Genomic DNA, 25,272 nt, shown 5'->3' on the forward strand with positions numbered 1-25,272 from the left:
TATTTGTTAAGTACTTTAATATTTGTTGTATTGTATAGTGAATAAATGAGTGAGCTATAGAGTAATTATTTACAGCTCAGACTCTGGAGCCACACAGATGTATACCTGTCATCTGACGTTGGACAAACTACTTAGTCTCTTCAAGCCTCGGTTTCCTCATCTGTAAAACGGGATTTTTTTCATAGAGTTGAAGCAGTATCTACTTCATAGGGTTATTGTGAGGAGTACATTAGGTGATGCAAGTACAATACTTAGCATAGTGCCTTTTATACAGTATATACTTAATAAGTTATTAAACTGTTAATGATTAAAATCATGAAGAGCAAATGAAAGGGAAATAAACTAATGTTTTTGGTATATGTACCAAAAACCAGTAACATCCACCATTTAACTGGAAGATAAATTATCCTGTTCCCAAATATCTTCCAAGGCTATACCTGTCATTTTCAGTACCAGATACTAATGTTCAGCAATTCAGCCCAAAGCATCACAGAGTTTTCAGTTAGACCCAATTTTACTAAGAAAGAGAAATAGAATAACATGCTTTTGAGGAAAAAAAATAAAATCAGTATGCATTAATACATAAAAGTTGCTGTTGCTGTTAACTGGCTTAAATAGAAAATATGGCTAACTAGAACATCTATTTTCAGTTTAAAGGATTTCCAATTAGTGTCTTTGCAGTAACAACTGTGTTAAATTGATCTAATCGTGTCTGTCTAACCCTCATGCATGCATTCACTCACTTTATCAAACAACATTTATTCTGTATCACATACTGGAGATAAAGAGATGAATGAAACAGAGCCCCAGGCTTTAAGGACTTGATATTCTGGAGCAAGGGATAGCAGACTTTCTTTTAAATGGCCGGACAATAAATATTTTGGACTTCGAGGGCCATGGGGTCTCTGGTGCAGCTATTCAATATGTAAATGAATGAGTACGGCTGTGTTCCAGTCAGATTTTATTTACAAAAATAGGTGGGGAGCTGGATTTGGCCTTCAGGCCCAGGCTTACTGGCCTTCATCCTAGAGGAGTAGTCTGTAGCAGGCTATTGATAAGTACAGAGGGCCAAAATCTGTGAAGGATAGAGAATCGGGAGATGAGAAGACAATGGGTTAGGAAATGGGTTATGGAACTGGGGGCACTTTGAGAAGTAAAGGAGAACAACTAAGGCCAGGAGGAAGAAATGCATGGCTATCCCTTGATGCAGAAGCAGGCAATGCTGGTGTAACTAAGAGATCAGGTGTCCTGGATCAGCCCTGCCCAGCCTAGATGCTTCAAGAACCTACCTGCCTTCTGGAGATCTGATTGGACAGTATGGAACCTGCCTCAGGATTTCTGTGAGTTCCCATGAGGTGCTGCCTCCAGCCTTTCTGTGAAGGTGGTTTCTACTCCACTCCCACATTCTGAACAAGAAGCCCACCTCCTTGCTGGTTTCCAAGAGATACACATTCACAGCAAGCATTTCATATTTTTAGTAACTTTTGTGACAGTATATTGTTGAGGGAGAGGGTGTCACAGGGAGGGAAATATTGCACACCCCATGTTCCCTAGCAATTTTCTGCCTTCTGTAAGGCAGTTGCTATTTTCCTAGGGCCTGAGTTTCTGGGCCAGGTGGCTTGTCAAGGAATTATTCTACTAGAGACAACTCTCCCCTGTAACTGAAATGTCGTTGCCCCCCTTACCCTCACAGACAGTGGCTTCCAAGAAATATTCTGCTATCCCCCTCTCATCTCACATCTACCTCATTTCATAGCTTTGTTCTCACACGTCTGTTTTTGTTTTTGTTTGAGACAGTCTCACTCTGTCACCCAGGCTGGAGTGCAGTGGCACGATCTCAGCTCACTGCAACCTCCGCCTCCTGGGTTCAAGTGGTTCTCCTGCCTCAGCCTCCCATGTAGCTGGGATTACAGGTACTCGCCACCACCCCTGGCTAATTTTGTATTTTTAGTAGAGACAGGGTTTCGCCATGTTGGCCAAGACAAGCTGGTCTCGAACTCCTGACCTCAGGTGATCCGCCTACCTTGGCCTCCAAAAGTACTGGGATTACAAGGGTGATACACTGCACCTGGCCAGGTTTGTTACTTTTCACAAAGGAGAATGAGACTGAGGCAACAGGCTATAGCTTCCCCATTGGACAGACCTGGATTTGAATCCCACCTCTACATTCTCCAGCTTTTTGATATCAGGCCAATGACTCAACCTCTCTGAGCCTGAATTTACTGTTGTGTAAAATAGGCTTGATAATCCCCTCTTCGGGGAGAGAACCTGGGTCCGTCAAGCCCAGTGCACCTCAGTGTGGAGCTAATGCTGGTTGTCTTTTCCTGCCTTCATCTTCTCCTTTAAGTCCCAAACTGAGAGGATAACATTGCATTTGGGTCTGCCATTCATTTACATCTTTAGTACAAAATGTGACTCTTGCTGGAGAAAGTTTGCCATTTGTCTCAAACTACTGGTATCTGGATTGACAGCTGGGAGTGGTTGGGTCAATAGTCAGTTTGATATTATTTGAAACCATCAACTTTGCTTCTGGCTTGTCAGCCAAATTTGGGGAAAAAAATGAGAGTTGAGTCTGCATGCCTGTTTTTTTCCATCATGGACTGGGAGGTGACTTGTAAGCATTCTTCATTGTGGAAATAAATTCATGACGTGCAACTGAATGAAAAAAGTATATGCATGCTGGGAGAGCAGAGAAGAACAACATTCTGGTTGAGTTATATGTCCCATTTTTCATTATGCTTGGGTGGAATAGATATGCCCCTGGAATTCCTGGTTATGATTAGTATCATGAATGTATTTGGCTGACCAGATTTTGCCCTGATCAAGTGCAGAATCTATATATTTTGTTATCTTGAGTTTGATTTTAATCACTAGGCATGGACCCCAGGATATTTTATTTCTTTTTCCTACTTTGTAAAAGGTTTAGTTCTAGAAGTTTCATGCAGTCATTCAGTGACTTGAATGAATTCTTGACTCCCACTTGCCCTCGGACTGAGTTAGGCAACCCCTTTTGTGATCCACAGGTCCGTAAACCAATCATCACGATAGCTTCTTGCTTTGTCCTTCCTTCTGCTTTATGCTCTGTTTCATCCCCAAGACCTGGAACCCCTTGAAGGCATACACCATATATCCATTGCTGTATCCCTAACACCTGGGAAAGTACCTGGAACAGAAGAAATGTCAAAAGAAAAATAAAAGTTGGAAGGATGGGATGAGATAGGGTGATTGGAGAAAAAAACATGCAACGTTGTGGTTATTTTAGGATTCCAAAGAGAAATGTGGCCAAATAACTTTGAGCCCAGTCATATCCCTGGTTCCTGTACATCCAGAATTCATTATTCAAGATGACAAAGATTCTCTGAAACAAAATTTAATAAGCTTGAGAATGTTTAAGTTGGAATTAAAACCTCCAAGCTGGTCTGTGAGTGAGCCTGGTTTCCATGTTCTATCTCGTAGCCGTGCACGTGGGTGAGAAGCTCCTTGAGTCCTTGTTCAACAAGGTTCATATGAAGAGCTCTTTGAGCCTTATGGAAACAGAGTAGATGTTGCCAAGAGTGACTGAGTCACCACTCCAGACAGTGAGAACTGTGTGTTTACTGGGCTGCTTCCAGTCAGCCTGGTGAAGTTGACGGGGCACACAGGCCAATGCCTGTAGGGCACAGGGCCCTGGCTCAGAGTGGGAATATGGCAGAGGTCAGCTTGGACAGGGCTGTGGGAGCCACGTATGAAACTATGGCACTGGAAGGACAGTTCTCCCTTTCTCCATAGAGTTGGGTTAGAGACCTGGTCCCATCTTGCTTATAAAAGAGAATAACGCCACCAAAATTTGGTGTAGCTATACCTTGCTTTAAGAAAGCCCAATATTAGTAGAGAAGAATAAGAATTAATCTCAGGATTTTGCAGTTTGCAGTGTGCTTTCACATCATTGCCCTTTTGCTGCTCATGAGGGAGGAAGAAAGCTTTAGTCACCATCTCCATTTAATAAAGTCCATTGATTATGAAGAGCATGGGGCCAGACACGGTGGCTCACGCCTGTAATCCCAGGACTTTGGGAGGCCAAGACAGGAGGATTACTTGAGCCCAGGGGTTCGAGACCAGCCTGGACAACATAGTGAGACCCCATCTCTACAAAAAATAAAAAAATTAGCCGGGCATGGTAGCATGTACCTGTGGTCCTGGTTACATGGGAGGCTGAGGCAAGAGGATTGCTTGAGCCCAGGAGGTGAGGCTGTAGTGAGCCATGTTTGCACCACTGCCCTCCATCCTGGGCAACAGAGCAAGACCCTGTCTCAAAAAAAAAAAAAAATAAGAAGAGCATGGACTTTATTGTTCAAATTCTTACTCTACCACTTATTAGCCATGACTTGCGCAAGTTGCTTATGTCTCTGAGCTGCAGTAAATCCACTGTATAAGATACTTGCATGAATTAATGAAATAGTTAAATAAACCTGTTAAATTATTATTTATTTATCTGAGACAGAGTCTCCCTCTGTCACCCAGACTGGAGTGCAGTGGCTCAATCTCAGCTCACTGCAACCTCTGCCTCCCAGGTTCAAGCGACTCCCCTGCCTCAGCCTCCCGAGTAGCTGGGATTACAGGCCTGTGCCACCACGCCCAGCTAATTTTTTGTATTTTTAGTCAAGACGAGGTTTCACCATGTTAGCCAGTATGGTCTTGATCTCCTGACCTCGTGACCTACCCACCTTGGCCTCCCAAAGGGCTGGGATTACAGGCATGAGTCACCGCGACCGGCTAAATGAAATTATTTAAAGCACTTAGTACAGTGCCTGGTACAGAGGTGGCATTCAAAAAGTACTAGTTATTAGTGTTAGTTTTATTTTTACTTATGAATAAACTGGAGCTTAGCTAGACTCAAGATTACCAAGCCTTTAAGTTGGACTTGAACCCATTCACAAAGTTCAATGATTGCATAATTCTAAGGGTAGTCTGAATATCACAGAACAGAATAAGATGATTATCTTGGCATTCTTTCCACTTCATTATAATTATCTGATTTTTAAAGGTGTCTTAGCCTTACAAAGAATTGTTAGGATTCCTCTAAATGGGTGCTTCATTTGCAAAACCTCAATCTACCACCAACTTGTCACAGCCAGACCTATTACATAAAATAAAACAGACACGTGGAGGAAATTGTTTCCTGATTTAGGTGAGTAAAGCTGGTGAGAAGTCTCTTGAGGCATTTTCTATCTCAGTATGTTTCATCTTTTCAGAAGAATTCTGTTTTCCCATTAAGAAGACAACTGTCAGGTGAAAAGGCCCAGAAATCTAGTAGGGCTGTGTGTGGATCAGTCACATCCATGAAGCCCTGAAATTGTTTGATCTATCTGATACTAAGTGTCTGCATTCTTGGCAGAATCAGGATAAATGACTCCTTTTTTTTCTTCTGTTCCTGCACATTTGGCGTAATACAATCATAGAGAGTGAATAATAGTCCAATTCAGCTCTCAGTTTCTGCATTGATTCCTCCAGAGAAATATAATAAGCTCGTTCTTTGGTTGGCTCCTGATTTTGATTGACAGAAAAAATAACAGCAGAAAGATTACATTTTGCCAGCATCCTAAATTTTGAAGAACAAAAACCATATTTAAATGACTGCTAAATTGTCTGACGTTCCTATTTTTAAAAAGAACCTCCTGGAGGGAAACATTCTCTTTGTCTTTAGGGAAGGAATTAAAAGTCAACAAACTTTGTTGTAAAGTTTCTAAAAGCTGTTGACAGAAGGCTTGATGAAAATACTATATCTTGTGCCCAGAGAAAAGCACATATTTTGAGAGTCCTGTTTATTGTCCCTTCTCAAGGTGGGGTAGACTAGAAGTGCAACTTACATGTGTGGACTTTGAAATAAAGTTGCCTAGCTCTAATCTGTTCGATCTTGGGTAACTTAACCCCTATGCCTCAGTTGTCCTCACTGGTAAAATGGGATCATTATTACCTACCTCATTGGATTTATAGCACAAATAAAAGAAGTTAAAACAATAAAAATGCTTAGCACTGTGCCTGGCACAAAGTGCATGCTCTGTAAATGTTGAATGTTATCCTTCTTAACATGTGTTGTTAGTAATATTGCTATATATGTGTGTGTGTGTGTGTAAATATATTTTGCCATGGAAAATTTTTGTCCAATAAAATCTTAGATGTAAAGAGAGCTGCTCTGGTAGAAGTGGAGCAGAGAATATATAAAAACAGGCTGACTCAATTCCCCTTTTCCACAATTGCTATAAATACTCTCTGACCTCACCCTCTTCAACTGTCCCCAAAATTGCTCCAGGGAACCCCAGGGCTCCCCCTAACACCCACTGCTGTAATGGGTCCTGGGTCTCTCACTGTCCAAACACTCTTGTTCAGAATGGTCCTGAGTCATGGACTGCTCTGGCAGGTGTTGCTGTAACTTTTGTTTTTTTCTTTGCCTCCCAGTGTCTTTGGGCAGAAAAATTGAAGGGAAAGGAAAGCCACCTTGTTCAGAAGAGTTCTTCTACCGTTGCCTTTTCCTTCATTGTCTCTTCTCTAAAGCTGAGGGTCTCTGTCATTTTGGCCACTCTTCCTTGAGCATGGTTTAGGGTCATCCTCGTCCTTTAGGGCAAACTATAGTTTCTCAGTGTGTGTTGTAAGATTTGAACTCTATTAACACCTGCTTTTTGAACTTCGGTATCTATTACAGTCACCTGGGGAGCTAGTTAAAACCCCTGCTTTTTGAGTCCCTCCCCAGAGATACTCTGATTTGGTAAGTTTGGGGTAGAGCCAGGGAAGCTATGTTACTTAACAAATTCCAGAGTCCCAAGTTTAGTAGCAGCTGTGGCATTTACTGAATGTGAGACCTTGGAGAAGTCATTACCTGCCCACGGTTCTGTTGCCCGCTTTGAGAAAAGAAGGCCTTAAAGTAGCTGATCTCCAAGAAGCCTTTCCAGGTCCAAAATTCTAAGATTTCACCATTCTAGCTGTGGTCTGGGCTGTGTGCAGCAAAGCAAGATCCTCACCCTTCTTGTTCTGAGTGTCATTCCTGTGTTAATATAACCCAAGATCCCATGGATTTTCATGGCAGCCACGTCTCTGTAGTGAGTCACAGTGAACCTAACTGTTGACAGAAATCTTTTTAGGCATACTGCTGCCTGGTAGTAACCTACTTCCTATTTTCACGTAGCTTTTGGCCTCCATGCAGAGTAGATAAAAGAAAGCGGGTATACCTTACGGGTGTTTAATGCTCGAATGCATGAAAGAATCCCACATTTTACTAGATTATAACATCACAGGGGGAAATAAGGGCTCATCTTCTTCTCCCTTTTCTAATTCTCCTAGTAAGTGGCCAGTGGACATCTGTCTTTTCTGATTTAGCTTGTAAACCCATTTTATGCCCCCTTCATTAGGACAGTGTTTGCCAAAATGCATCCCATGATAGGCTTTTTCTTTAAACTATCCCATAAAATCAGTTCCCTGGCAAAAATACATTTAAGAATCACACTATCATCCCATTATCCTTTAGGATATTCTCAGGCAAATAGGCACATTAAAGGTTCTGAGAAGTCCTGTAGACAAAAAAAAACTATTTGACTACTATTTAGACCTCCATTTTCCAAACTTACCTGACCATGGAATCTCTTCTTTCTTTTACTGTCTATTTATATTGTTCAGTGGAAGCCATTCTGGTTTAACACTGATTTGGAGGCTCCTATCTGGGGCTGTCCATCCTTGCCCCAATAGAAAGCAGAAAGATTGGGCTGGGCTCCTAGAGGAAGGGGCCTACAGAATTCCTTAACTAACTCTATCTTAGAAGGATGTATTTACAATAGTGTACAGCCATTGCATTCTGCCAAAAAGCTGCTGGTTGTGAACAGTGACTTCTTGAAAGAATGGGATTTGCCCCCTGTAAAGTGTGTATAATCTGTCTGTGAAATTTCATACACTCTTGGAAAAAGGGAGATGGTTTTCTACAGCCAATTTTGTACTTTCGTATAGCCATATATGGTACAAGATAGAGAAATTGCCTGACCAATTAAAGCAAAAGTTTTCTCCTGGGGATTTTGAACAAATATTCAAGAGAGAGCAAGGATGTGTTTTGAGGGTGATGTGGCTTCAAGAACTGAAAGATAAAGAATAGGCATGTCTTATATTTTTAAAGGTATCTTCCTTCAGATACCAGCAAATGATCCGTCTCCTTACCCAGCTGAGTGGGAGGATTTTTAAAATTTGTATAGAATACATTTGATGTAAAGGGTGTGTGTGTGAGAGAGAGGGAGAGATTTTAAGAATTTATTCTCTTTTTAAGGTGTTATCATAGGGTCAAACAAAAGCCCAGCTGCATATGAATATTTCCAGCAAGTTAATTACCAATTCTTTATAACATTACGTGGGATTTAAGAACATACTTTGTAAAACTGTTTGGAGAAAATGTAGTGAAAACTACTTTGGAAAGGGGTAATTCTTTAAAAAAAAAAACAAACAAAAAAAACTGGTTTTTAGCTACCAGCAGATAAATGAATTACCTCATCACCCATGGTTTCACTTGGTTTTATCCAAAATAAGCCACTGAAGAAAAAGGATTACCTTGTCACATATTACAAAGAAACACAACTGTAATTGCTCCAGCTGTCGAGGGCCTCTTCTGCTTCCTCTGGGGTGAAAAAGTCACTGAGAAAAACTGGGAAATGTGTGGTTCATGCAGGACAGAGAAGGGTTCTGTCTGTTAGGATAATGTGCTTTTACATTCTGCATATTTATTTTTGATCAAACTGTCACAAGATACTGGAGTATTCATACATGACATTTTAAGTGACCCAGTAGAGAGCAAAATCTCCACCATGCATAGAAGAAGAAAACATTAAAAGCATCACCAAGATTTCTAGTCATTGAGTTCAGTTAGTTTTAGAGAGAACTGACATGGTTAGTCAAGAGGGGGACAAGTCAGGAGCACCTGATTTTAATTTTGAGCCCTGTGGAGAGATCTGGTGTGGATAATAGTTTTTGTTTGTTTATTGATTTTTCTAACCACCATTTCAGGGGACCTAATAAGACTTCAGGCATTCTTGGAAGTAAGCTAAGTCAGGTGCATCTACTAACCACAATGCAGGATAACAAGGGTCAGGGACGCTTATTTTTTAAATAGTAGGCATTCCAATGAGCATGAAATGGTATTTGTTGTGGTTTTGATTTGCTTTCTCTAATGATTAGTGATGTTTAATGTCTTTCCATATTTTTATTGGCCATTTGCTTATCTTCTTTTGAGAATATTCAAGTTTTTTGCCCATTTTAAAATCAGGTTGTTTTTGTTGAGTTGTAAGAGTTCTTTATATATTCTGGATATCAGTCACTTATCAGATATGTGATTTATAAATATTCCATCCGGTTCTGTAGGTTGCCTTTTTACTCTACTGATAGTGTTCTTTGATGCACAGAAGTTTTTAATTTCCATGAATCCAACTATTTTTTCTTTGGTTCCCTGTGCTTTTGGTGTCATATCCAAGAAATTATTGACAAATCCAAAGTCATGAGGTTTTGCCCTATATTTTCCTTTAGGAGTTTTATAGTTTTAGCTTTTATGTATAGATCTTAGATCCATTTTGAGTTAATCTTTGCATATGATATAAGGTAAGAATCCAGGCCGGGTGTGGTGGCTTATGCCTGTAATCCCAGCACTTTGGGAGACTGAGGCGGGTAGATCACGAGGTCAGGGGTTCGAGACCAACCCGGCCAATGTGGTGAAACCCTGTCTCTACTAAAAATACAAAAATTAGCCGAGTGTGGTGGTGCATGCCTATAATCCCACTATTCAGGAGGCTGAGGCAAGAGACTTGCTTGAACCCGGGAGGCGGAGGTTGCAGTGAGCTGACATCGCGCCACTACACTCCAGCCTGGGCAACAGAGTAAGATTCCGTCTCAAAAAAAAAAAAAAAAAAAAAAAGAATCCAACTTTAGTTTTCTTTTCCATGACAATATCCAGTTTTTCCACCACCATTTATTGAAAAGACCATTCTTTCCCCTATTGAATACTTGTGGAACTCTTACCAAAAATTGTTTGACCATATGTGCAAAGGTTTATTTCTGAGCTATCTAGTCTAGTCCACTGGTCTATATGTCTGTCTTTATGATAGTACCACACTTTTAAAAAATTACTTTAACTTTGTAGTGGGTTTTGAAATCAGAAAGTGTGAGGCCTCCAACTTTGTTCTTTTTCAAGATTGTTTTGATTTTTGGGGGTCCCTTGAGATTCCAGTGAATTTTAGGATAGATTTCTATATGTCTGGAAAAAAAAAAGAAAGTCACTGGAATTTTGATAGGGATTGCATTAACCAAACAACCTTTAAAAAACACCTGATTATTAAAAAAACCATTTTATTATATAGATCCTCATCCTTATTCTAGCTTAGACTTTCTAGAAGCGTATGGAATTATAGACACAATAAGATCCTTGAAGCATGTGGATCCAAATCCCAGCTCGCTCTCCCTCCATGCCCTCTCACTTTCCTGTCTCCATTCTTTGTTTGTCCTCATGCCCCGCTTACCTTCTTTACTTCTCTCTGTACCTCCAGGGATCCTCTCCAAGATGGAGTTGGAGAGAAGACTGTGTTTAAGCTATATCCTTAATATTAGACATTGACACAGCAGTGCTGCTGAGAAGGCTCCTCCAGCCAGGCTCCAAGAACCTTGCAGAACCTCTAAGTGGATCGAGACAGGTTCACCTGCCCTTCTGTGGTCTGGTGGCTACCAGGTTGTCAAGAACTGACCAGGATGACTCTGAAAACAGTCTCTAGCTCATGTGGCTGGAGTCAATACACTTAAAAAAAAAAAAAAAAAAAAAAACTAGTTTCAATTATACTAACCAATTTGAATACTCAAGATTGACACCTTGACAAATTTTAGGAAATTGCAGACATTTTCCCACACCCAATTATCAGGCCTGTTCTCCAAAGACTTGGGAGAGGATTTAGGCCAGAAACCTCCCCAGGGCAGATTTAAAAATCGCAGTAGCAGTGACAGGAGCTGGGATCAACAGGACACTCTCCCTGAGTGCCTGTTGGCATCAGGACCAGACCACCAACATCTCCCTAACTGAAAAGCTGGGGACAGGAGAGACCTGGGGCCAGTGTCCACCCTCACTGAAGGAGAAAGGAAGAAATGCTTTATTTATCTGCTTTAAACAGTATTTTCATTTAGAAAGCATTTTGGTTCCTGTCAGGGAAGGTTAAGGCTGGTTGCCAGAAAAACCAAACCAAACTTTTTCCCTCCCAACCGGAGGATTAATACTCTCTCTAAACTCCGAGAAAAAAAATTCCTTTTCTTCAAAGGCATCCTGTCTGCAGTGTTTCAAATGAAACTTTTCCTTCTTACAGTGGTTTGTCAGTTGGTGGTGGGCCAACCTTGTAAGCTGGTCTTTTAGAACTGAGGTGTTCCAACTGCAAGGCACAGCCCACTAGTGGGGCGTAAGACCTGTTTAAGGGCCAGGCGTAGTGGCTCACGCCTGTAATCCCAGCACTTTGGGAGGCCAAGGTGGGAGGATCACCTGAAGTCAGGAGTTCCAGACCAGCCTGGCCAACATGGTGAAACCCCATCTCTACTAAGAATACAAAAATTAGCCGGGCATGGTGGCAGGAACCTGTAATCCCAGCTACTCAGGAGGCTGAGGCAGCAGACTTGCCTACGTCTGGGAGGTGGAGGTTGCAGTGAGCACTCCAGCCTGGGCAACAAGAGTGAAACTCTGTCTCAAAATAAAATAATAAAATAAATAAAATAGCCAGGCGTGGTGGTATGTGCCTGTGGTTCCAGCAGTGAGCCGAGATTGCACCAGTGCACTCCAGCCTGGGCAACAGAGCAAAACTACATCTTTTAAAACAAAACAAAACAAAAACCTGTTTAAGGGCTCTGCAATCAGCATTTTAGAACAGACTAGAGTAGCATATATCAGAGTTTATTGTACATAATAAGAGTATATCTTGATATTTTTCAGTTTAACATGTGGAGAAGTGGCTGTTTATTGGGTGGCGATATATCATTCTTACTATGTTTTTACTGTGTGGTCAAAAATTGTCACAGCTACTATTTTAAAATTACCTTTGGCTCAACAAGGCCTGGTCATGTTGCCAGAACTGGCAAAATATCACATACTACACAAATATATAGAAATAAATAAAGCTCTAAAAACTAACCATTTCAGGTTCGTTTTGAACCTAGTCCTTATTTGAGCCTTCTGGTTTGATTTCTATTTGGTTGATTACATTTTTCAAAAGAACACATTTAATATGAGTATATCTTGATTTAATGTAACAGTGTTTCTCCCACTTCAGTCTTTCATAAAATTTCTGCGTGATTTTTGCCAAATCTGTGAGCCACTTGTGTTTTTTATTTCGTATTTTCCTTAAACTAGCTCAAATTTTAAATCTACATTTAATATCCATGAAACTGTTAATTTATATATGGCTAGTTATCATTTTCCAATATGTTTCTAATATATCTAATAAGCAATAAATATGACTTTTAAAATATAAAAATATTCATGTGCCATCCAACACAATCTCATCCACTTCATTGGCCCACATATCATCATTTGGGGGATACAGATGTTCAAAACATTCTTTTATGCTTTTCTTTTTCCCCCTTAGGTTCCTTTGCTTTAACAAAGGTTCAGATATTTGAGGAAAATGACAAGAGTTGTTAGTTATTAGGGAAATAAGTGCTTTTCATTTTGAAGAACTCACCCCACCCACCTTCCCCCAAACTGGTTTTCATAGGATACTAGCATTTCTGAATTCACAAGCAGCTCATCTAATGTTGACCATACCTTGACCCAGCTGGTTTTCTCCATCAAGATTGGAAATCACCCAGCTGCAGGGGTCGTCTCAGAGACTTGCCCAGATTTGAATAGAAGCAAGGCTAAAAGGACACTAGAGAAATAGCTCATCCTCTTTCTAACAAATGGGGCAACTGAAGCCAAGAGAGGCAAAATGGCATATCTAGGATCACGCCATGAGTTGGGGACAAAGTTCAAGGTCCAGCCTACCCACCCACACCTCCCCTTTGTTTAACTTACTATCTGAGAAGCCTGTTGAGGAAAGCTTCATGCTAGGAGTCATAGGACCCCAGGATAAGAAGTGTGGACAAAGAAGGCCAGGCGCGGTGGCTCACAACTGTAATCCCAGCACTTTGGGAGGCTGAAGTGGCTGGATCCCTTGAGCTCAGGAGTTTGAGACCAGCTTGGGCAACATGGCAAAACTCCATCTCTACAAAAAAACACACACATACACAAAAATTAGCCAGGTGTTGGTGGTACTCGTCTGTAAGGCTGAAGCTGGAGAATCACTTCAGCCTGGGAAGTGGAGGTTGCAGTGAGCCAAGATCGAGCCGCTGCACTGCAGCCTGGGTGACAGAGTGAGATTCCATCTCAAAAAAAAAAAGGAAAAAAAGAAACAGACAAAGAGAGGAACAGGCCCCAAACAGCCACTCAGCCAAGCTCTGAGATCACTGGTATGATATCCTAGGAATGATAGAAATGTATCAAGTTACTCTGTACAAGACCACTCGTGACTTGACATACCCTTCATGTCATAGGGGACTTCTGGCTGTGACATGAGTGTAGAATGTTGATGACCTGGTCCTCAGATGCCCTAGTGCTCCCTATCTAGCACCGCTCAAGACTCCTGCTCTAGAAACCAAATTCAGAATCATACCCAGGTGCTACCTTTTATAGTCATAATGAGTAGCCTTGAAATGCCGCCATGACTTAATAACCAGGGGAGCCCAGACTAAATACTACATAGAAATTCTGATTCTCTGAGTTTTAATCTGAATTTTTTCCTGAGTTTAGGCTTAAGAGTTTTAATAAAACCCTAAAGACTCATCACAAATCCTACATCTCTGTTGCCTTAAATATGACTTGCAAATGTCAAAATTACCCACCAGCAATTCATAAGTATCTTTATGCTCCAGCAGGCTTTAGAACACAAAGATGAGTCAGGGCGGGGAGTCTCTGTCCCGGAGGAAATCCCAGACCAGGGGAATAACTGACCTATAGCAAAAGCGCCACGTGATAACACAAGGATCACTTCCTCCAGGAAGTTTTCCCAAACTCTTCAGAGGGAATTAGGGCCTACTAATTCTCCAGTTCTCATAGCACCTCATAGAGCCCTCTACCACTTTTTACACTATTTTCATAGTTTGTTTTGAGGTCCATTGCACCCTAAGACAGTGAGTTCTAGGGGGCGGGAGCTTTATTCAACTCTGTGTTCCCAGAGCATTGTATAAAGTAGCTGCCCCTCCAAAATCATTCTGTGGAAGAGGTATGGACAGAATCCTAGTGAAGCACACAGTAGGGGAAAATGTCATGTGATATAAACCAGGTCTGAGAGTCTCAGATGGCCATTTCACCAAGACAAGCCAAGTATCTGTTTTCTTCTGGGTCAGTTATTAGCTACTTAGTTGGTTAATTTCTAGCTGTGATTGTTAGTGTTAAAAAAAAATAGAAATTATAGTGGAGACATCCATTTCTGAGCAAGCCTCAGAGTAGTTCCAAGCAGTAAGATCACATTGATCCATGTACATGTGGGGACTATGCCTAAAACTTCTTTAGGAAAGAGGAACATACCTTTGAATGTGATCTTGTAGTTCCCATAAGGACAATGTTGCAACCTGCCCCTAAGACCCCCGTCCTTTTCTTTAGCACTATTTTTTAACAAATAATATAGTTTATTTAATTAAATTTATTATCTGTTCCTTCTTGCTAAAATGTGAACTCCATGAATGCAGAGATTTCTATCTGTTTTTTCATCGATGGATCCCAAGTACCTAAAACAGTATCTGACACATATTAGGAGCTCAATGAATGAATAGATAGATATGAATGAATATATTGAATGAATGAATGAAAACTTTACGTCTGCCCCAGATCTGAGTTCAGGTAAAGGGAAAGGCAGTTTTCCTAGGAGGAGTGGTACTCAGGATTGGTGGGTTCACTATTATTTCAGCCAGAGAGCCATTCTCTGTGATGTAGGCTGCTGTATTTCAAATGGCAGGGTTGGTTTGTACCCCACCATGGATGTCATGAACATACATAAGCTAGTAGAATGCGCAGTTCCTAAAAGTGCTCTTGTTGTTTAAGTGGCTGTTTACATGCATTCTTCATCGAAGGAGGTAGCTATGACACCATGTCAGGAGACCTGAGTTCAAATCCCGGATATCTGCATTTCTGGCTGTGTAATTTAGGATTACTCTTTAGCCCTACCTAAGTCTCAGTTTCCTCACTCTTAAAATAGGGGCAGGAACTCCTTTTCACAATGTGCTGAGCACTGAGCCTCCTGACACCAAGCAGGCCGCTGATGGGCAGCGTCAAGCCTGTAGCAACCCTCTAACAGGCCAGCAGTGTGGGTGGGTTCTCGGAGCCTGATTCCAAGCCAGTCTCCCCAGGAAAACATCCAACAACACCCCTTGAGTTTTGTTAGGGAGGATTGTGAGGCACCCTCCCTCCAAACCCAAATCCCCAGTAAGTCAGGAAGATATATATGTGTTTTAAAACATTGGGAGGTCTGCTTTGGATCACCCTGGAGCTGTGGCTTCCCCGAGCAGCTGAGAGTGAAAGGAGGCAGTTCCTTTACTGTGAGCTCTCACGGCACGGTGCTCACGCCCCACACAGGGGCTGCCTTCACTCGGCTTCAGCAGCCGTTGACTTTTAAATCATAAAAAGCCGCTCTATATACAGTTTATTCTGTTGCTAGAAGGCAGTGGAACATAGGTATTTTAAAAAAAAAAAAAAAAGGCAGAAGAAGCAGCCGTTAATCCCGCCAGGCTTCTGGGCACTGGAGTAGTTGTGGATGACAAAAGTTAATTAGAAACATGAGCAGTTTAACCGAAAACACTTGTGACAATTGGAAGGGCAGCCTCTCCGGTTGGAGGATTTTTCCTAGGGAATCATTGCAGGAGAAAGTGGCTGCTGCTAGGTAAGTCATGTCATTGTGACTTTGCAGATGCAGAGGTGCTTTTTGGGGGGCTGAAGGGGTGTATCCTGTCTGCCGTGCACACTGGGCATGGGGTGTGGGTGGGTGCGGGCACGGGGCCCAGTGGAGACGTGCTTTGCCTGGCACTTTCTCTCCAATAGCTGTCCTTCCTTGAGAGATAGGCTGCATCATCCCGGGCACTGACTGAAGCAGGGTGCTGCAGTTTCCATTTCTGTCACATTGGCCACCTTGGTGACTAGCCGTTAGTTTGGAGCCTGCCCTCACTAGAACAATTCTGGCTCTAGTTTGGAAATATTTTGAGGCTTTTCTGAGAAAAGAGTCTGGCCAGGGAAATACTCACTGAGCGCCAAGGGGAAGCCTTGACTTTCAGATAACCTGTGTGTTTTCTTGCCCACAGTGAAGCCATTGCATAGATTACACTCTTAAGAAAAAAAAAAAAAAAAAGAAAAGGAGAAAAAAAAGCTGTTTTTAAGTCCAACCTGAACCATGTTTGCAACGTGTTTTGGTTTTTTGGTTTTTTTGTTTTTTTTTTTTTGAGACACAGTCTCACTCTTTTTCCCAGGCTGGAGTACAATGGCATGATCTCAGCTCACTGCAACCTCTACTTCTCCTGCCTCAGCCTCCCAAGTAGCTGGGATTACAGGCATGTGCCACCACACCCAGCTAATTTTTGTATTTTTAGTAGAGACTGGGTTTCACCATGTTGGCCAGGCTGGTCTTGAATTCCTGACCTCAGGTGATCTGCCCGCCTCGGCCTCCCAAAGTACTGGGATTACAGGTGTGAGCCACTGTACCCAGCCGTTTGCAACTTTTAAAAAGTGCCAGCATAGGAAAAACTTACATGCTTCAATAGGCTTTAACAGCTTTTGTGTGTAATTATTCTTTTTAAAGATTCTACATGGTTTCTCCTTCTTTTCTATTTTTGTAATTGTTGTATTTTAATGTCTCTGATACATTGTTTGCTTAAAGTTGGATAATTCTTGATTCTTTCCCATAATTGGAAAACAGGCTATGGGATGAATAATTGAAAACGGTAGGTATTTCCTACTCTTTCCTGCACTGGCTGTATTAACGGTGCAGGTGTCTGTTAAGATTTGTTAAGACCTGCATGCTTTCACGTGGCACATGCCACCAAAATGTGATGGGGTTGGGGGATGTGAACTGTGCAGTATGGAAAGCAGGAGGAAGTCAAGCCAGAAATTAAAACCTAACCACAGATAATCCACAAAGTGGGCAATGGAGCTATACGGCATTTGGGTTGGGAGTGATTGGTTGTGTGGCCATGGCTGACCCTCCCTGGTCTTCAGTGCAGGTCAACAAGTATAATTCAGGCCTCCTCTCTTCTGTCTCTGCAGAGCCTTTGGCAAGTTCAGCCTCCTCCCACCCCGGAATGAGTGACAATGCACCTGCTTCCTTGGAGAGCGGCAGCAGCTCCACCCCTACTAATTGCAGTACCTCCTCGGCCATCCCGCAGCCCGGGACAGCCACCAAGCCTTGGCGCAGCAAATCCCTCAGCGTGAAGCACAGTGCCACGGTATCCATGCTCTCGGTCAAGCCTCCTGGGCCTGAGGCCCCCAGGCCCACACCTGAAGCCATGAAGCCGGCCCCCAACAATCAGAAGTCCATGCTGGAAAAGCTGAAACTTTTCAACAGTAAAGGGGGCTCAAAGGCAGGTGAGGGCCCGGGGTCCCGGGACACAAGCTGTGAGCGGCTGGAGACTCTGCCCAGCTTCGAAGAGAGCGAGGAGCTGGAGGCCGCCAGTCGCATGCTCACCACCGTGGGCCCTGCTTCCAGCAGCCCCAAGATTGCACTCAAGGGCATTGCCCAGAGGACTTTTAGCCGGGCACTGACCAACAAGAAGAGTTCTCTGAAAGGCAATGAGAAAGAGAAGGAGAAACAACAGCGGGAGAAGGATAAGGAGAAAAGCAAGGACCTTGCCAAGAGAGCCTCTGTGACGGAGAGGCTGGACCTCAAGGAGGAGCCAAAAGAAGACCCCAGTGGAGCAGCTGTGCCCGAGATGCCAAAAAAGTCCTCCAAGATCGCCAGCTTCATCCCCAAAGGGGGGAAGCTCAACAGTGCCAAGAAGGAGCCCATGGCCCCTTCCCACAGTGGAATACCAAAACCAGGAATGAAGAGCATGCCCGGGAAATCCCCAAGTGCCCCAGCGCCTTCCAAGGAAGGGGAGCGGAGCCGGAGTGGGAAGCTGAGCTCAGGACTCCCCCAGCAGAAGCCCCAGCTGGACGGCAGACACTCCAGTTCCTCTTCCAGCCTGGCGTCCTCAGAAGGAAAAGGCCCAGGAGGGACCACCCTGAACCACAGCATCAGCAGCCAGACTGTCAGTGGGTCCGTCGGGACCACCCAGACCACAGGAAGCAATACCGTCAGTGTTCAGCTACCTCAGCCCCAGCAGCAATACAACCATCCCAACACTGCCACGGTTGCACCTTTCCTGTACAGGTAGGAGCTGCCACCCACCTGTGCTGCCTGGGATGTTGGGTAAAAGTTCCTTTATAGTGGATTCCGGGTCTGTAAGGGCAGGAGCTAGACTGTGCTCCAGGAATACTTAAGTCAATAGCTAAGAAACCATGTGATAAACTCCTAAGAGAAGCAGACACAATGTGCTCCAGGGAGCAGTTCATACAGCACAGGTTGGGGAAGGAACAGAGAAAGCTGGAGAAGGGAAGTAAAATGTGAGCTGATCCCAGGATGCATAGGAATGTGGGGACCCCAGGCCTTGTAGCAGCAGCTTCCCTGAGCAGAAAGCATGAAGGCCTAAATATGAGGGTGGGGGCGGTTTGGTGTCACCCGACAGTCCCCAGCATTAGTCCTAACACATCCCAACATACTTAAAAAATAAATAAAATAATAAACACCTGGCTCAATAACTAAGATTTCTTATAGCAGGGATTGCCTTGAACATCCAGATCCTCACAGTCCCTGCTGAATGCTGGGGCTTTCTGAAGGGAGAGGGACATTGGGGAGAAGAGTAATGGTAGGGGAGGGGCTGGTTCTAGAAGAACAGAAGAGCTCATGTTCTGAGGAGATAAGCCTGGGTGTTTGTGGCGATGGATGGATCCTTCTGTCCTTATCTGTCCCCTAGCCCCTGTCTCTTTGATGGCACATCCTCAGGACCATGGGAGGCTGTGTGGAGCCAGTCCACACAGTGGTGCTGCTGCTCTGTGTGATTCTGGTCAGCGACATTGCTCATTGCTCAGGCTACACCACACCCCTTACTGAATGAGGCATATGGGCTTCAGGGGCCATGTCATACACATGGATGAGTCCACTCCAGGCAGATGGAAGCTCCCCAGCCCCTGTCCTTAAAGTTCTTATAATTCCCAGAGCTTTCACTGACAGTGCCTGATTCGATCCTGGGCTGGAGATGAGCAGTGCATTTGGCCACACTGCACAATTGGATAACTAATACTTGTACACACAAAAGAGGATTAATGATCAAGTGTCACATTCTAGACACGTATTTTACAGTTGTAACTCAAGTGCATACAGATGCACAGCTGTACACTCACACTCATACAGCCATACATGTGGACACACATTAAAAGTCACATATAAGCATGGACACAAGTATACATTCATACATAAAATGCAAAGGCACATGTGCATACACGTATTTACATACCTGTTCAGGTGCATAGGTGCATGCCCAGACTTTCAGCTTGGTATGTTTGTATGATTCCCCAAAGAATTTGATATTCCCTCTTTCCTCCTGAGCTGTGTTCTAGTAGTCTCTGTTACAGTTCCTGCCAATAGCTGGTGGAGGGACTGGCTTAAGAGCTTTCAAAGGAAAGCCAGCCAGCACCAGGCCAGCAAAGGAATGTCAGGCATTGCACTCCTTCCTTTTGTTCTGCTTGCATTCTCCTTCAGTGAGGGTCATACCAATCTTTTTAATTGGGAGAAGGTCTCATTTTATTGAATCAAGTCATCAGCTCAGCTCACAATCCTGAGAAGAGCACCAGGGCTTAGATAATGGTCTACATACACGGCTTTTGTTTTGTTTTGTTTCTGTTTCATTTTTTTTGAGATGGAGTGTCGCTCTATCGCCATGGCTGGAGTGCAGTGGCACCATCTCAGCTCACTGCAACCTCTGCCTCCCAGGTACAAGCAATTCTCCTGCCTCAGCCTCCTAAGAAGCTGGGACTACAGGTGCATGCTGCCATGACTGGCTATTTTTTTTTTTTAATATTAATACAGACAGGATTTCACCATGTTGTCCAGGCTGGTCTTGAACTCCTGAACTCAGGCAGTCCACCCTCTTTGGCCTCCTAAAGTGCTAGGATTACAGGCATGAGCCAACCGCGCCCAGCCATGAACTGTTCTCTGAAGTGTGGAGGCAACTAAATAGCTCCATATGAAATTTTTATAATTCCAATAGCATTATTAGTCTTAAGGTAATACATATTCAGGATTCACAGCTTCTCAATTTGCATTTTCAAAATTAAAATATGACAGTCTTTGATCACCATCAATCCCATTCCTTCTTTTTTTGTTGTTCGCTATAATCATTTGAAAGATTATAAAAGATATAACCTTTTTTTATTTCAAGCTTTTCTATCAGAAGAAAAAGTCTTAATGATAAAGAGCAAATGTCTGACAAAGAGGAGGAAGAGGAAAACGTCTGTGATGTGGATCTGACTAGCCCCGTTTTTACGTTAATGCCCACTCTGGGTAACTAACGTCCTTCTGTCCCCTCTGAGTTGCCTTCATCTTTAGGGGAGTCTGGGAAGTGACGCTGGAAATAAGAGCACCAGGATACGAATCAGGACACCTGGGCCCTGTCCTTTATCAGCCCTTGGTGCCCTCTGAGGTCTTAGGCACTGGCTGCAGGAACAGGTATTGATCGAGTGTGGGTAGAGAGTCCGCTAAGGGCTTTCCACATCTTAGCTCACTTCATTCTTCCCACACCTCCATGAGCTAGCAGCTTAGAGGTAATTAAGCAATTTGCCCCAAGTCACAGAACTAGACTAGAGGGGCTCATGTTTAAAACCAGGTGTGGGCTGGGCATGGTGGCTTACACCTGAAATCCCAGCACTTTGGAAGGTCAAGGTGGGCAGATCACTTGAGGTCAGGAGTTCAAGACCAGCCTGAAACCAGACATGGTGAAACCCTATCTCTACTAAAACTACAAAAATTAGCCTGGCGAGGTGGTGCACGCCTGTAGTCCCAACTACTCCGGAGGCTGAGGCATGAGAATCCCTTGAACCTGGGAAGCGGAGGTTGCAGTGAGCCATGATCACGCCACTGCACACCAGCCTAGGCAACAGAACGAGACTGTCTCAAAAACAAACCAAAAAGCCAAGTCTGTCTAACTAGTGAGACCAGGCTCTTAACCACCAGTCTTGACTCTAAATCACTGTATCTTTATTGTTTTCATCTGGAAAATGAGAAGATTGGATTAGATTAGATTCTATAAAATGGTTTATTCTCCTTTTCTGCTCTAAAATTCTCTCCCTCAAGCTTATGGTTCACTATATATAACTTATAATTGCTACCCACCCCCCCCCACGAAAACCTCTCCATGTTAAAGTTGTTACCAAGGAGTAAAGGGAAGATGGGTCATTTTTTAAAAAATCACTCAGAATGAATTATATTTATCAATTCAGAAGTAACAGTGGATTCATCTATCACTTTATCACTTTATAGTTTACTAAGAGTTGTGTGTCACATCACCTTTCATTTTTATAGAACCAGAGGAGATTGCTATTATTATCCCCATTGTACAGATGAGGATGCTGAGATTCAAAGAGGTGAAGTGACAACTCAAATTTTGCATGGCTAACAAGTTATGTCTTAGACCTGGAGCTAGTCGAATATTTGGACTTCCAAGTCTAATGTACCTTCTAGTACCTAGCATCTTCTGAGACTTAAACATTTCTTATTTATCCAGTCAACACACCCTTCTTATGTTGCCTGTGCAGCATATGAACTTGAACTAACCTTTGCCTCTGAAGAGCTCTCAATCTAGTTGAGGAAAGATTTACATTTTCGCCAACAGGAGAATAAGGAGAGTGCTATAGGATCACATTTTAGCCAACAAGAGAATAAGGAGAGTGCTATAGGAACTCCTGGCAAGGAGTCAAGGAAAGCTCTCAGGAAAAGATGACATGGAAGCTGCATCTTAAAGACAGATTAGCAGCAAACTAAGGAAGGAGGAGAAGGGCCTTTAGGCAGAGAGGTTGCAGTTACTGCAAAGATAAACCTGTTAAAGCCATGTGGAGAGAAGCCACATGTGGGTGCAGCATAGTAGAGTTGTATGTAAAGGGTTAGAAAGGCAGGAGATGGGGCTGGAAATAAAGGAAGAATGTGGCCATCATCTACCACAATAAGGAGTTTAGACCTTATTCTGTGGGTAATGGAAACCACTGAAGACAGTGATGTCATCACGTCAGTATTGCAAAAGTCAATGAAGGATCGTGTGGGGAGTAGACCAAACTTAGGAAGAGTGTAGAATGGAGATCACAGATTCAGATGCCTAATTGGCCTCTAAATGGTCATCTAGATGGGTGGCTCAGGGTGAGTGGGCCTGTGGCAGAGGGAGCCACGCCTCTTTAGAGGGTGCAGCCACCACTTGGCACCAGCAGGTGGCGATCTGCAATAACAAAGACAGTCCTTTCCAGGCTTTATTGTTTTTACTGGACAAAGGCAGAAATTCAGATATTTATTATGAAATATCCCGATTTTTAAATGTTGAACTAATTTTAAAACTTTAAAATATTATGCAGACCAGTAGGAATAAGTTGGGCTGGTTTCCACACCGGGCTGCCATTTGCAGCCTCTAGGTGTGAGGTACCTGTTTCAAAGTACTCATAAGGCCTCAGCAGAGATGATGAGGGCTTGGACCCTGGCTGGAGGTGAAAGGAGCACAGGGATTATGAAATCCTTTAAAGGTAAAGATAACAGAATTGAGAACGATGGCCTCAGTAGGAAGAACAAAGGAGGGAAGAACAGTTGGATGACTTGAGGTTTATCAGTACATCCCCGGTGGTCCATTCTCATTCTGGGCAAACGTTTTCTTCACAGGTAGTGAAATTGGTTGAATTAATTCAGCATGCCAGTGCGTTAATAATGTTACATGCAGGGTCATGCATCTGAGTGTAATTATGCATTTGCATGCCATGCCTGAATGAGCAGAGGTAGCTGTGACAAGAAAACATTGCATGAAGCTGTTGCTTCAATTTGCTTGACAAATAAGGGCATGGAGAGGGTTTGGGGAAGTACAGATTTCAGTCAAGTGTTGAAATAATGATCAATGAGACCTTTCATGTCAGAAGAACTAAGCTCTGAATGAGAGACCTGGAGGGCAAACACACCTGCTTGGCGCCCACTTCCGACTGGTTTTATGGTCACCTTTATAGAGAAAACCATGTCAGAAGAATTTTGGGGTGGGGGTGCTGTTAATAGAGTCATCTTTATGTTTGACTTGTTGGCATGGCTGGTTACTTAGAAGTTGTTCTTTGGCATAGGTTAAATTATTCAAACCACCCAGTACCCTCCAGCATGTGTCTGGCTAGACCTAGCATCCTGACGGAGGTTCAGAGAAGCATTCCCCAGTGAGGGATTGCAGACCCTCCATCTGGGCAATGAAAAGTTTATCTTTTACAGTTCAGCGGCTCTCTCTGTTCTTAGGACATTGCTCCACATACGGCTAATGAATTATTTAGCGTCAGTCCGCTGGTCCACTCTGTTCTGAAGCTTCTTGCTACAGGAGGTGATGGTGAGGGCTGTGGTTAGACCACAGTGGTCCAGATGTGGTAGTTGCCTCTCATGACAAGTGTGTCTGCTTTGGTTTGTGTGTGAAGGTCTCAGACGGACACTGAAGGGAATGTTACTGCCGAGTCAAGCTCAACAGGTGTGAGCATGGAGCCCAGCCACTTCACCAAGACTGGACAGCCTGCTCTGGAAGAACTCACTGGTGAGTATGGAGCCTCAGAAATCTGTGTCTGTTGGTGATGAGGCCTTCCATGCAATACCTGCTGGAACAGCATGAACCCAGCTTGATTACGAGTTGCATTATGTTTGCATTGACTTTGAGCTAAACAAACTTTCTTTCTTTTTTTTTCATATTATTTTTCTTCTTGTTTTTCTTCCCTTTTCTCTCCCTCTTACGGTTTCTTCCCTCCTCCCCAGAATTGTAAACAAGTCTCTTACTGGTGTGCAAATCCTATTTTTAAGATACATTCAGTTTTATTCATTTAGAGGCTCTGGACTGCACTGATACTTAACTTTGAATCTTCTTGTTTACTCTTCAGATAAAGTTGCTTTTCAACAAGATTTAGAATTCTAAAATAGTGGATTTTGTTCCTGTATGGAAGCACTGATTTAAAATGTGTTCTTAGAGTCCTACGTGAATTGGGGGGGAAAATTGTAACATGCTTCTTTTTACCAGAAACAAAAAAATATATAAATTTTATTTAAATGTAATGTAGACAATGATGATTACAGGTACATTATACTGTATGGCAGCATAAAATCCACAGTTGTTGTATAGTTAATTCTGCAATCATTTATTTTTGGACACTATACTATCACATTCTTAATTAAAGAAGAAAAGTCACACCTTAATTAGAATTTTTACTACGGTGGATTCCAGGCTGCTATCTTCTCTGTCTCTTTTCCCCATTCCCCAACTCTGTGTCCCATGCTCCAGCAACTTCTAGTCAGGGAAATGAGTGGTAAGCCATGGATTTATTAGTGGCTGTGTCATTCTTCTCATATCTTACCACTTCCACAGTCGGGTTAAAAACTGAATCCAGGCTTAAAATCCATTTATTGAACTGAATATCCCTGACTACAGCATTTTAATAGCCACATTACAGCTGTGGAATTGGTCTGCAGCCCAATGATTGAACCTTACCCATCTAGCAATTAGCCCCGATGATTAATTTCAGAGGATTCTGGTTCCACTGCCTGGGCACGGTGACGGTGCAGAGATTCTTCAAGCCATTTGTAAGCAGTCCATCTTAGAATGATTTGGGCCCCACATTTGGGATTGATTTTGTTTCCTTCTCTTCAAGGTTTGTAGCTTTCTTTCATATGAGTACATGGATAGCACAGGAAAAGGACCAGCAATGAGAAGGGTGTGGAGTTCAGATGGCTGCTCGAGTCTCCATGCACATTCCAGATTGTGTTCTGATGTGTAGACATCAAAAGAGCGAGGCCAATGCTTCAGATCCCAGCATGGTTCAGATGTGTGGCCCGTGGAGCAGTGTGGATTCCTGTCAGATGCTGAGTCTCAGCAAAATCCACATTTGAAAAGCAAAAGCAGGAGCCAGAGAATGTTCCAAATATTACTTAGATTTCA

At 43.0% G+C, this 25,272-nt stretch overlaps 1 protein-coding gene across 9 annotated transcripts in view; it reads left to right on the forward strand.

Moving 5' to 3' along the window:
* NAV2 (neuron navigator 2) overlaps positions 1-25,272 on the forward strand; it is a 775,852-nt gene that overhangs the window by 570,257 nt on the left and 180,323 nt on the right. For all 9 annotated transcript variants that reach the window (XR_008669893.2, XM_055356422.2, XM_063711041.1 and 6 more), the window contains 2 exons: positions 17,309-18,410; positions 23,771-23,883. Coding sequence is in view for 8 of the 9 variants with exons in the window: in XM_055356422.2 (XP_055212397.2) it covers positions 17,309-18,410; positions 23,771-23,883 (1,215 nt within the window). In the remaining variant the exon portion in view is untranslated. The remainder of the gene's footprint in view (positions 1-17,308; positions 18,411-23,770; positions 23,884-25,272) is intronic.

Source organism: Gorilla gorilla, chromosome 9 (assembly GCF_029281585.2).
Source record: "Gorilla gorilla gorilla isolate KB3781 chromosome 9, NHGRI_mGorGor1-v2.1_pri, whole genome shotgun sequence".
In the NCBI taxonomy this organism is placed as follows: domain Eukaryota; kingdom Metazoa; phylum Chordata; class Mammalia; order Primates; family Hominidae; genus Gorilla; species Gorilla gorilla.